At 41.1% G+C, this 12,769-nt stretch overlaps 1 protein-coding gene across 1 annotated transcript in view; it reads right to left on the minus strand.

The window, feature by feature from the left end:
* Positions 1–228: 228 nt before the first annotated feature.
* LOC126184765 (facilitated trehalose transporter Tret1-like) overlaps positions 229–12,769 on the minus strand; it is a 204,018-nt gene continuing 191,477 nt past the window's right edge. Inside the window, exons 8-9 of the mRNA XM_049927316.1 lie at positions 10,575–10,761; positions 229–3,132 (exon numbers count right to left, since the gene is read on the minus strand). Of these exons, the coding sequence (XP_049783273.1) occupies positions 2,738–3,132; positions 10,575–10,761 (582 nt within the window). The 3' untranslated portion in view covers positions 229–2,737. The remainder of the gene's footprint in view (positions 3,133–10,574; positions 10,762–12,769) is intronic.

The following is a 12,769-nucleotide window of genomic DNA, read 5'->3' on the forward strand; positions in this document are numbered from 1 at the left end:
GGTCAAGTCAAAGCAGTATATTGAAAAAGCAACTCTCATAAAATTCAATCATTTGGATGTCTCACTCACTTCTCGTTCTGAAATTAAATGATATATTTTGTCAAAAATAAAAGTTCATGTTGATTTGAGGGCTTTCCCAGCCGAGTACGAAAGATTTGTTGCCCCATAATAAGTGCTGTCTTTCTGAAATGAAATTTATTACCAACTCAGGATATTTTTCCAGAGAGATTAAAATATGCCATTGTTAAACCCCTCTATGAGAAAGGTGATAGGAGAGATGTCAATAACTACTGACCCGTTTCACTACTGACATCATTTGTGCAAATTACAATATTCTGAATAAATTTGGTTTATATGAACTGATCATACAGCCAACCAACTAATAATGTCATAATTAACCAAAAGGATGCTTAAAGGTTTACTTGATAAGTCAACAAATGTAAGCAGTAGAGACTGTACTGACAGGAGAAATCAGTTATGGGGTTCTACATGGTTCAGTCTTGGGTCCAATACTGTTTCTGATATGTGTAAACAACCTTCCATCTAATACACAACAAGCAGAATTAGGTATTTTTGCTGATTGTATTAATTTTGTAATCACCCAAAATACGCATACAAGAAAAGAAGAAGTGATAAATAATGTTTTTAAAAGCATTATTGAGTGGTTTTCTGTGAATGGTATCAGTCTCAGTTTCAAAAAGACACAACATATTCAGTTCTGCACGTCTAGAGGTATTACACCAATGTTAAGTGTAAAATGTGGTGAGAAAATAATAACTGGAAAAAAAATCAAAATGTTTATGTGTCAGTATTGTTGAGAATTTAAACTGGAAAAAAAAGATTTTGGAACTCCTAAAACAAACTTCATTTCCAGCCACATTTTTATTCTGAATCAATGCAAATCTTGTGGAGAAACAAGTCAGTAAGTTGACTCATTTTCATTCAATAATGTCATGTAATAATATTTTAGGGTAACTCATGTTTAATAAAGAAAGTTTCCATTGCTGAAAAATGTGCTGTACAGATAATATGTGGTGCTCACACATGATCATCTTGTAGACAACTGTTTAAGGAGTTAGGCATTTTGACTACAGCTGCACAGTATATTTATTTTCTCACAAAGTTTTGCTGTAAATGATCTACTATAGTTCTAAAGGAACAGTTATGTACATAATTACAATACCAGAAGAGAAATGACATTCATTACTTCATATTTAGGTTGTCTTTAGCACAAAAACTGCTGCACAGTACTGCCACCAAAACTTTTGGTCATTTACAAAACTATATAAGATGTCGAACATACAGCAAAGCTAAATTTGAAAATGAACTGAAAAAGTTTTTCATTGACTTTTATTTTTACACATTTATAGATAATAAATAATATTCTAGTGTTAACAGACAGTACAGTTTTGCTGTTATGAATTGCTAGTGTCTAGCAATTTTTGAGGATCTATTTTTTACAAATTTCTGCTACATGTACTTCTTACTCTCATATACTCTCTTATACCTAGAAAGGTACTGGTCACTGATTCATAATAATTAAAATAATGACAATAACATTGCTTATTGTTCTACAGTGAAATAATGAGAACTTTTGTATATGCAGAGGAAGGCAAGAGACAAAGCAATACATTTGTCAAAGCATACACAAAGACTGTATATTGCCTGTCCTATTGTAAATATGTGAAACTGATAGTACCTATCAGTTTACTATTTTGGTAAGTTCCTTCCTTTAAGAACTGATGTGAAGCAATATTTTATCTGGCAACAGAATATCCAAGATGGAATAACAACATGAATTAGGAAAGACCATTGCTCACCACATAAAGGAAGCATTGCACAGTAGCCAAGAACATTTGAAAGAAAACTAAGTACTTTCTCTCTCTCTCTCTCTCTCTCTCTCTCTCTCTCTCTCACACACACACACACACACACACACACACACACACACACACAGCCACTGTTGTCTCTGGGCACTGAGACCAGACTGAAGTGAGTAGCAATCTTGGCTCGATTGGGTAGGGGTACAGGAGAGGTTTGGGGTGGGACATGGGAGGAATAGCAGGACAGGGGTGGGGAAAGATGGTGTCATGCTGCCTGTGAGACTGTACAGGGATACAGTGGAGACAGTATGGTAGACTGTTATGTACAGCATTTGAAAGGCTTTGCTGTGGCTAGGGAAAGGGGGGGGGAGGGAGAAGAAGAAGCAGATCTTATATGATACCCAAACATTAACAATAACATCTATGAAACTTTGTGTTATACAGAGCATTGGTAACCCACACAGTAATTAAAATGATCATTTAAAACAAAAATTCCTCCTAGATCTTTCCAATTATCCTCATTAACACCTGATGATACAACTTATGATGTAATACTTTAATTTAACATAATTTGTTTATTAATTGACATCAATAAATAATTTTGTGGGATTTGAAATCTCCACTAACCTTATTGTATACCTGTAACACTGACAAAAAACTAACACTATTTACAACTACAAAATATACAACTTATCCAAAGTGAGCAAATGAGTCCTAGCTCATAAAAATGATTTAATCAGCAAAAAAAGCCTTGTTATTGGTTTGTGGCCTAGTTAGGTCTTGCTTGGTGTATCATACGAAGCTAGACTAAGTTTAATACACATTCACTGAATTTGTGCAATTGAGGACAATGTAACAATTGAAAAGTCAAATAATGGTTACCTGGTTATTTTATCTTTTTTAGTTGTTTTATTTTAAGGATTTGTGACTTTTGTTTGCCTTGCCTGTTTCCTAGAATACATAAAATAAAATGTGTTTTCACGGAAATACTTTTCAATATCTGATAGCGTAACACCATGTGTTTCTGGCAGGAAAATCCATACATGTACAGCAGCCATTATACAGACCACTGCAAAAAACCATTGCAAAACATGTGCTCCTCCAAAGAAATTCAGCATGTCAAAATAATACTGTATGGTAACAAACATGACTATATGAGCAAATGACATAAGTATGCCATGTGCAAGCCCTCTTATTTGGGTTGGAAAAAGTTCCGCTGTCATAGTCCATGGAATTCCAAGTAGTCCTATCATACTTGCACACACATATCCCAAAATACATGCCACAGGGATCCATGTCCCACCACCTCCTGCAAGGATAAGTAAGGATCAGTCATGTAACAAATACCAAGATCTACATGAATTTTTTTTCTCACCTGCACACTATAGCATGATGAAAATCTCATTAATTACAGATTTATCAATAATCTCCTGCTTTCTGTTTCGTCCAATTTATGTGCATATGAAAATAATTTCTACCTTCATATTAACTGTACTGCTTTATTTAATGCTGCTTCATATATTGGGAATATAATATGCTTACATCAGTTGAAGTCCAGATTATTTGAATTCTGATACTATCTAAATAATACACTTTAAGAAAGAGAGAGAGAAAAAAAACACACACACACACACAATGCACCATGAAGAAATTATCCAAATGGCACAGAAATGAATAGATGTTATGTGCATGTACAGACAAACAAGTGGTTACAATTTCAGAAAAATTGCATGATTTATCCAAGAGAAAGAGCTTCACAAATTGAGCTAGTCAATAACATATTGATTCACCTCTGGCCCTTATGCTAGTAGTTTTTCAGCTTGTCATTGATTGACAGAGGTGTTAAATGTTCTCATGAGGGATATCATGCCAAATATTGTCCAATTGGCACATTAGATCATCAAAATAGCGAGATTGTTGGAGGGTCCTGCCCATAATGCTCCAAATGTTCTGACTTGGGAAGAGTTCTGGTGACCTTGCTGACTGAGGTAGGGTTTGGTAAGCACAAAGACAAGCAGTAGAAACTCTTGCCATGTGCAGGCAAGTGTTATCATGCTGAAATGTAAGCCCACAATGGCTTGCCATGAAGGGCAACAAAATGGTGCATAAAAGATCATTGACATACCACTGTGTTATAAGTGTACCATGGATGAGAACAAATGGCATCCTGCTATGAAAAGAAATGCCACCTTGGACCTTCACTGCTGGTTGTCGGGCCATGTGGTGGGTGACAGTCAAGTTGGTAACCCACCACTGTCCGGGGCATCTCCAGGTACATGTTCACTCTGGAATCTCATTGACTGGAGTAGAATTGTCTTCAGTGATGAGTCCTGCTTTGAATTGAACACCGATGGCCAGCGAAGACAGAACCATGGTACATCAACAATATTCTATGCCTTGTTTTGTTGCCCTTCATGACAAGCCATCCTGGGGTTACATTTCAGCAAGATAATGCCAGCCTGCATGCAGCAAGAGTTTCTAAACTTGTCTTAGTGTTTGTGAAATCTACCTTGGCCAGCAAGGTGACTGGATCTATCCCCATAAAATTGTAGGAGGAGACCAAGGCTTGACGTAATTGAGAAATGGCTCTACAGTTAAACTGTATTTATCATCTGTAACCTCTCTGGGGGACACCACCTTGACGAACCACTGTCTGTGCGGGTGGAGAGTCTTGCATATCTGCGGGAAGCTGAGGGTTATGCTGAAAGTAGAGGACCTACTGCCGGAAAGGCCTCAGCCGATGGATCAGACTAAGAGTGTCCCACAACATCCCTTCTTCCCTATCCACTCCTAGTCCTACCCTATTCCCTGACCCAACCCAAGGTGTGATGCGATCCATGCTGAGGGGTGCGTGGCACATGGGAAGATGTGTCGCAAATGGAGCCTCAGGCATACCGGGCGACCTCCCTGAGTAATTAGCCTTACTCCACGCAGGGTATTCGTGGTGTGGACCTTCTAAATCCCCAGATCTCGTGGTACCAACATGGACACGACTACAGAAAAAGAAAAAGAAACTGAGGGGCAAATTGAGACCTCAGATACACAAACATCGGGGACTGAACTGATGGAAGGCACTTCCAATATTGAATCAGGGTTTAGACCTGAGGCAGAAGTGGGAACTGTAACCGAGAAACTAGACCAGATTAAGATCAAAGGCTTGTCTGGGGCCCAAAGGAGGAAGCTACTCAGGGAACAAAGGGAAAAGGAAGGAAAAGAATGGCTTCCTAAACACAAATGGAGGGAAGTAAAGGGACTAGAACCAAAGACCCCCAGGAAAAAACCGTCTCAGGTTGAAGGGGACACGCAGACCCCCACAACATCAAAGACAGGTAGTAAGCAGATAAGGGAGGAATCAAAGACTCCCTCCTCCCTGGATTAGCGAGTCCAGAAAAAAACCAAGGCAAGAAAGAGGGAAACAGACCTATAGTACTGCAGTCTCGGTTTTTAGGATGGCAGTTATCCAGGAAGGTTATCCACTGGTGGCCATTACCTTGGAGCAGGAGGAACTAGTACAGATGGCCCTCTTTGAAAAGATTGGGGGGGGGGGACGCTGGCCCAGGTCCCAACTTCAGGAGGGTCTATCTAGACTGTGGTGCACTCATTTTTGTCTGTGAGGGGGTGCACACAGTAGAATGACTCAAGGACAAGGTGCCCATGATATCCCCTTGGGAAGATGCGAAGCTGCTCATCAAGATGGTAGCGGAGCTTCTGAAGACCGCAAAGATATCATTATGGATACCCAAGATCCATAAGGAAGTCTCTCCCAAGACTCTGTTCGGGAAAATAAGGGCCCAGAACCCAAAAGTCCTGACAGAAGACTGGAGAGTGACTAACCAGACGGTTGCTCTGGAAGGACGAACCCTGGTGGTGGAGGTTGGTGAGAAGTCCCTGAAGGCGATGTGGGAGCAGGACCAGAAACTGTTTTTAGGGTTCTCACAGGTCACTGTCAGGGTTTTCAAAGACCTTAAATATGGCAGTAAGACGGAGCCTGGAGGTGCTGCAGATCAATCTGCAGCACAGTAAACGGGCCTGTGCTGCCCTGAGCTGCTGACTGGGGAGACATGAAGTGGACGTGGCCCTGATACAAGTACCCTATTTATACAAAGGGGGTGTATCGGGCCTCGGAGGCACTGGAGGTAAGCTGATTTATGCTAGAAATCTAAGAAACTCCAGAACATGCATCTATGTTAGAAACAGCATTTCTTTCATGCCAATGATGGATTTCTGCTCTAGGGACTTAGTGGCCATCAAAATGCAGCAATGTGAGGAAGGTATCACGAGGGAAATTGTCTTGGCCTCAGCATACCTTCCTTATGAAGACAGTTCTCTCCCTCCCTTGGAGGTGAGGAGACTGGTAGAGACTTGCCATCGGCAAGGTGACCAACTGCTGGTGGGGTGTGACGCCAATACCCACAACCTAGTGTGGGGCAGCAAGGACACCAACAGTAGAGGTGAGTACCATCTTGAATTCCTCTTAGCTAACAAATGAGAGGTCCTGAATAGAGGCAATGAACCTACATTCAGGAATAGCAGAAGGGAAGAAGTAATTGACATAACATTTGGTTCCATAACAATGGGTAGCTATGTCAAACAATGGCATGTGGTGTTGGAGCCATCCCCATCGGACCACATGTACATTAAATTCAAGGTTGAAATGGGAATCAGACAGGCCATGACTTATAGAAATCCCAGGAAAACGGACTGGGAGACATATAGGAGGGACCTTGACTTAGGCTTATCGGAAATTAAAACCACGATAAGGAAGCCAGTAGAATTTGAGGAAGTAGCAGAGGCTGTTACCTCTGCCATAGTGACCTCATATCAGGACAACTGCACAATCACCAGTAAGTGCACAAATAGGAGTGTTCCTTGGTGGAATAACAAATTGGGAACACAAAGAAAACAGGTAAGGAGACTGTTTGATATTGCGAGACGCAAAGGACAATGGGCTAAATATTGTGAGGCCCTTGTCAGTTACAACCTTGCAATAAGACAAGCAAAGGAGGCATCCTGGAACACATTCTGTGAGGAACTGGAAGGCATGGCTGCACAAGCCAGAATTTACAAGATTCTCACTAGAGTACCAACTAATCCAGGAGGTACGTTGAGGAAGGAGGATGGGGAATATACAATGACAGCACATGAGACGCTGGAATTGCTCCTCAAAACTCACTTTCCTCAATATGCTCTGCCGTATAACACAGACATGTATGTGACCCCAGAGAGACAACTGTTCTCAGACACTCAAAGAGAGGACTGGGAAGTGGCCAAGGAGTGTGTGAACTTCAACAAAATCCAGTGGGCAGTGGGAACATTCCAGCCGTTCAAGTTACCTGGCCCGGATGGAATTTTTCCAGCCCTCCTGCAACAGGTAGGAGGAAAGCTTATAAGAATCCTATGCAGGCTATTTAGGGTTAGCTTAGCAGTAGGAATCATTCCCAATGTTTGGAGGGCAGAGAAGGTTGTCTTCATTCCAAAGCCAGGGAGAATTGATCATACCAAGGCCAAGGATATGGGACCAATCAGTCTGTCCTCCTTCATTCTCAAAGCACTGGAAAAACTAGTTAATGTATATGTTGGGGAGAGGAGGCTATGTAGGGTCCCGCTACACCTGAACCAACACGCATACCAACCAGGTAAATCATGTGAAACAGCTCTCCACCAACTCGTCGGGAAGGTGGAAAAAGCACTTCACTTCCAAGAAATAGCCCTCTGCATCTTCCTGGATATTGAGGGGGCCTTTAGTAACACGACTTTCGATTCCATGGTAAGGGCAGCAGAGGTGCATGATCTGGGGACCACTATGTCTAGGAGGACCAGAGCCATGCTTAGTGGAAGGAAGGTAGAGGCTACCATGATGAATGAAAAGATGGTAATTACGACCACTAGAGGCTGCCCACAAGGAGGAGTTTTGTCTCCTCTATTGTGGAATCTAGTGGTGAATGAACTCATTGAGGAACTAAATCCCAGACAATGCTTCTGCCAAGGATACACAGATGACCTTGTCATAGTAATACTTGGCAAATTCACTGACACAGTTCGGAATATGGCACAAGGAGGATTGGACATTGTGCAAAAATGGTGCATTAAACAGGAACTGAGAGTTAATCCTAAGAAGACTGTCATGGTGCCATTTACGAAGAGACATATTCAGCATACAAGTTGGAATCTAAAGCTCTTCGATGAAACTCTACCTGTGAAGGGGACAGTGAAATATCTAGGGGTAAGCTTGGATGAGAAGATAACTTGGACCCCTCATATTAAGAGTATCTGCTCCAAGGCAAAAAGCACTTTAGTGAGTACTAGGAAGGCTTGTGGCAAAAACTGGGGCCTAAGACCCAGGGGTATGCACTGGATATGCACCACAGTGGTTAGACCTAGGATTTCCTATGGGGCCGTAGTGTGGTGGAAGAAGGTAGAACAGCGGGTTGCTGCTAAACAGCTTGCTAAGGTGCAGAGATTGGCCTGCTTAGCCATAATGGGTGGAATTAGCAGCACACCAACCACTGGAATGGAAGCCATGCTGGACATGCCTCCACTTCACCTTTGGGTTAAGATGGAGGCAGCAGCTGGGGCATACAGACTTAAAACTGGCCAAAACTGGGTCTCATTTGGATATCCAGAATCACACACTAACATAGTGAGTGAGGTAAATATAGGTATGGCTGGGGAAATGCCCGCTGACTATATAATAACTCCTAACTACTTTGACAAGCCTTACAACATAGTAATTGGAAGTAGTGAGCAATGGAAGAAAACCGTACGGGGGACATCGTGTGGTTCACCGATGGGTCGAAAACAGATCAAGGCATTGGGGCAGGGTTGTACGGGGTTCAGCCAAGACTGGAGAGCAGCATCTCTCTAGGGAAACTGGCCTCTGTATTCCAAGCTGAAATTACTGCAATCAGGGAATGTGTGGAGGAGAGTATGAGTAGGTGCTACAATGATCGTAGCATCTACATCTATTCAGACAGCCAGGCAGCCCTGAAATCATTGGCAGCTCCTGCAACAAGATCTAAGGTTGTTGCAGATTGCCACAGGGCTCTGGTGGAGCTAGGGGGAAGCAATAGGGTGTACCTAGTGTGGGCCCCTGGCCACTCAGGGATCTGTGGCAATGAACAAGCCGATAGATTGGCTAGGATGGGGCAACAACTCCATTTATTGGACAGGAACCTGTCTTGACAATCATCAAGGCTATGATCAGATTAAAACTACGGAACTGGCTGAGGAAACAGCACGTAGGATATTGGACCAAGGTCCATAAACAAAAACATGGTAAGGTAATGATGCCCAAGCCATGTTTTAAAAGAAGCTCTGTAATCCTGGGATTGAACAGGAAAGAGATCAAACTCATGACTGGACTGATGACCAGCCATGGGAACTTCCAAAAACACCTACACACTATGTGTATAATGGAAGAGGACCTTAAATGTAGGATCTGTGATGAGGGTGAAGAAACTGCATCACACCTAATCTTTGAATGCATGGCATTGGAGAGTAAAAGATACAGAATCTTTGGGACAACTAGACCTGAAGAAATTGTGTCTAACAAAAAACTGGTAGAGGGACTGGTTGGCTTTACTAGATATATAGGTAGCGATACCGCACAATAAACCTAGTTTCGGTGCGGGCAGTGGCGGGGTAGACCTAAGCTGTTTTAGCTCTCCTGTTAAAATCAAATCAAATCAAATCAATCATCTGTAAAGACACACGTTTTTGCAACAACTTAACAAATATCTTCCTGAATGTAGCAACTACAGATGTGATCAGAAGAATTACAAAATAACACTGTGAGATAGTAGTTCAGATCCTCATATTGCCATTCAGGTTTAGGTTTTCCATGATTTCCTTAAATCTCTTAAAGTTAAAGCCAGGATGGTTTCTTCAATAGGGCCAGTATTCTTCTCCAATATGACCTTGTGCTCCACCTATAATGACCTCATCATCAATGGCACATTAAGCTTTAATCTTCCTTCCAATTTGTACAAAATAATAAATATACTACTCACTTTTTATCATTAACTTTCTTTAACTATCATAAAAAATGTAAATTTAATGTGACTAGGGCCTCCCATCAGGTAGAACATTTGCCGGGTGCAAGTCTTTTGATTTCATGCCATTTCAGTGACTTGTGCAATGATAACTATCATTGTATACAATCAATAAGAATTATACCTATGCTCATTGTCTATCTATCTGTGTGTTTTTTGTAGTATTGTACTAGCTTAATGTTAGCTGATTAGTCTTTGCAGTTGTGTTTTCTAAAGAAACTGGTACAAAATTCTCTTATTGTGACATAAGCATGCATGCTTTTTATATACCTGAATTCGTTGACAATAATGATTACATAAAATGTTCACAGGTACAGAAATACTCTAATGTAAATTTGATCATATCAACTAATTACACCTACACACTTACTGTTAGCTAAGGAATATAGAATTTTCTGTGGAGATATTGCAAGCAACAAGATTTCACATACTGACGGGGTTCACCTAGCCAGTTTAATTTCAGGATTTTATTTAAAGATACAAAATAGTGATTTAGGGTACCTTATAGTGCAAGCTATTTTATCTTTAAGCAAGCAGTCAGATGCCATATAGAAAGTATAAAACTAGAAACAAAATACCTATTTGATATGCAATACTGCTCCAGTGATTGGCAAATGTCTGCAGAGGGCATGAATCAACAAAATTCAGTAGTCAACATATTCAGCAAACATAAATAAATCAAATGAAAACAAACTCTCACCATTTTTTATATGCATCGTCGACAGTCCTGAAGCTGTCATACAAGCTGCCATACTAAGGCTACTAATTATAACTAGTTTCCGTCGACCAAAATGTTTCATCAAAATTGTGCTTACTATGCTCATTCCAAATCTCATTAGTCCCAAAAATACTGTTGCAAGATTAGGATCAAGTTCAGTTCCAACCTCCTGTCATAAAAAGAAAAAAAATAGTAATTAAGTTTTCAGCTATGGTATCAAATGGCTTTAGTTTACGCAAAATAGACTGTAACTTTCTTTCATTTACTGACATCTGATGACTCAGCAGTAAACATAGTAATAATTCACAAATTATTTTGTCTGTCAGAAACAATAATGAAGGTGAATTTCCAGTGGAAGTTGTTAGGCTGTAATGTTGGGTGGATCATGAAGTGTAAGCAGGTCACAAATATGGTATGCAGAAAGGTCAGGAACAAAAATTTAACAAAACTGTTGCCTCCATCTTTTCATTGGTCATCCTGTACCCAATCTTCAGTTTGGTTAAAATGTAGTGCTTCTCATAATAGACACTCAGGTGGCATCCTTTTCATGTGGTCCCCTTCCAAGGGACACCATCTTTAGTTCTTTAGTTACTGTGTTCGTTTAAGGTGACCCCAGGTTTCCCAAGCTAGGGACTAACCAGTGCTGCCAGACCTCTTCTATTGTAAAATACTTCAGGGACCATTGTGAAGCACAGTGGTAGAAAATTGTGTGTTTCAGAGCCTTGGCTTCACTACCTCGATACTCACCTCTTCACCTTTTTTTTAATTTTTTTATTTTTTTAACAAAAAAAACTCAAGGTGTGCTATGTGCTGATGAGGTGAATGGCTGTTAAGGTAAAATAGTCTCTCGTGAGCAACCTCTGGGGCAACTGCCACTCCGCAGTTGTGAAAGGCTCATTCAGGCATGCGGGGCTCTGTGTGGCTTGACATTTGTTTCCCTAGCAGCTGGGATCCCTATGTAGCAATCTAAATTCACACCAGCACCTGACAGGACAAGTGTATTTTCAGGTAGTACCTACCCCTCTCCCCACTCCTCCCCAACAAAGAGAGCTTGGTTTGTCAGTCTGCCCTAAAATTATAGTAACAGGGCAGTAGTCTGCCATAACACTTTCATTCTAATCAAGAGAGCAGAGGGAACCTTTGTAAAGGTCTCCCCTTTCTATATTCACAAGGTATGGGAGGGTATTGCTGGGTCCTCAAGAAGTGTTAAATGACTTTGTTATGGAACACTTCTAGTTGAAACCGTCACATCAAACCAAGTATCTTAGCTTCTGGGATGCAAGGCCTTAGGTGACCAGCCTGTTGTGGCTGATTTGCATGACACTTCTGTAAAGGTGCGGTTACCTGCTCCAATATAATGGGGATGGACCCTGAGGAGCTATACGAATGGAAAAATATGGGTGTCATGCAAGTGCAGAACTATATGAAAAGACTCAATGACACACTGTTCTATTCTAATTTTCAACACTCTGGAAACACCTGAACATATTCTTGCAGGCTATATCCATCTGAAATGCAATGTAATACTTCATATGTGAAAGATTTGGTCATACTGCTATGGAATGTAATGGGAGGGCTACAAGTGGAAATTGTGGAGGCTCAGCTCATGAATCAGGCAACTTTTGCACACTTCTTCTGAAATGTATAAACTGCTCTGGGGATCACCTAGTATGGAGTAGGAAGTGTGAGGTTTATAATGAGGAAAGGAAAATTCAGGAGTTAAAAGTTGTCAGGAGCCTGCCCTATAGTGAAGCTAGAACACAGCTTTCAAAGCAGTGCGACCTCTGGTGTTTGCTGCTTCTTTTGCATCACCCTTAAGAAGCCAGTTGCCAAGTGTGATGCCTCTACACAAATCCAAACCACGGATTCAAGTATGAGTACATGCACTTGTCAGTGTACCTGTGGGGGGAAAGCTACACTTAACAATGAAATCATCTGTAAGCCATCAACAGTGGACTTGAAACCTCAGCCACTATCTATGCAAGCTAACTCTAAATGTAGAAAAATGTAAGTTAATGCAGATGCAAAGGAAAAACAAGCCTGTAATGGTTGAATACAGCATTATTAGTATGCAGAACAATGGGCCATTTGACATGCTTCCTGGTGTGGTTGAAGACTGTGGGGCACCCATTGGGCACACACTTTGCACATGTGTTCTTCCATGATGGTGTGGACAC

Source organism: Schistocerca cancellata, chromosome 4 (assembly GCF_023864275.1).
Source record: "Schistocerca cancellata isolate TAMUIC-IGC-003103 chromosome 4, iqSchCanc2.1, whole genome shotgun sequence".
NCBI classification, from domain to species: domain Eukaryota; kingdom Metazoa; phylum Arthropoda; class Insecta; order Orthoptera; family Acrididae; genus Schistocerca; species Schistocerca cancellata.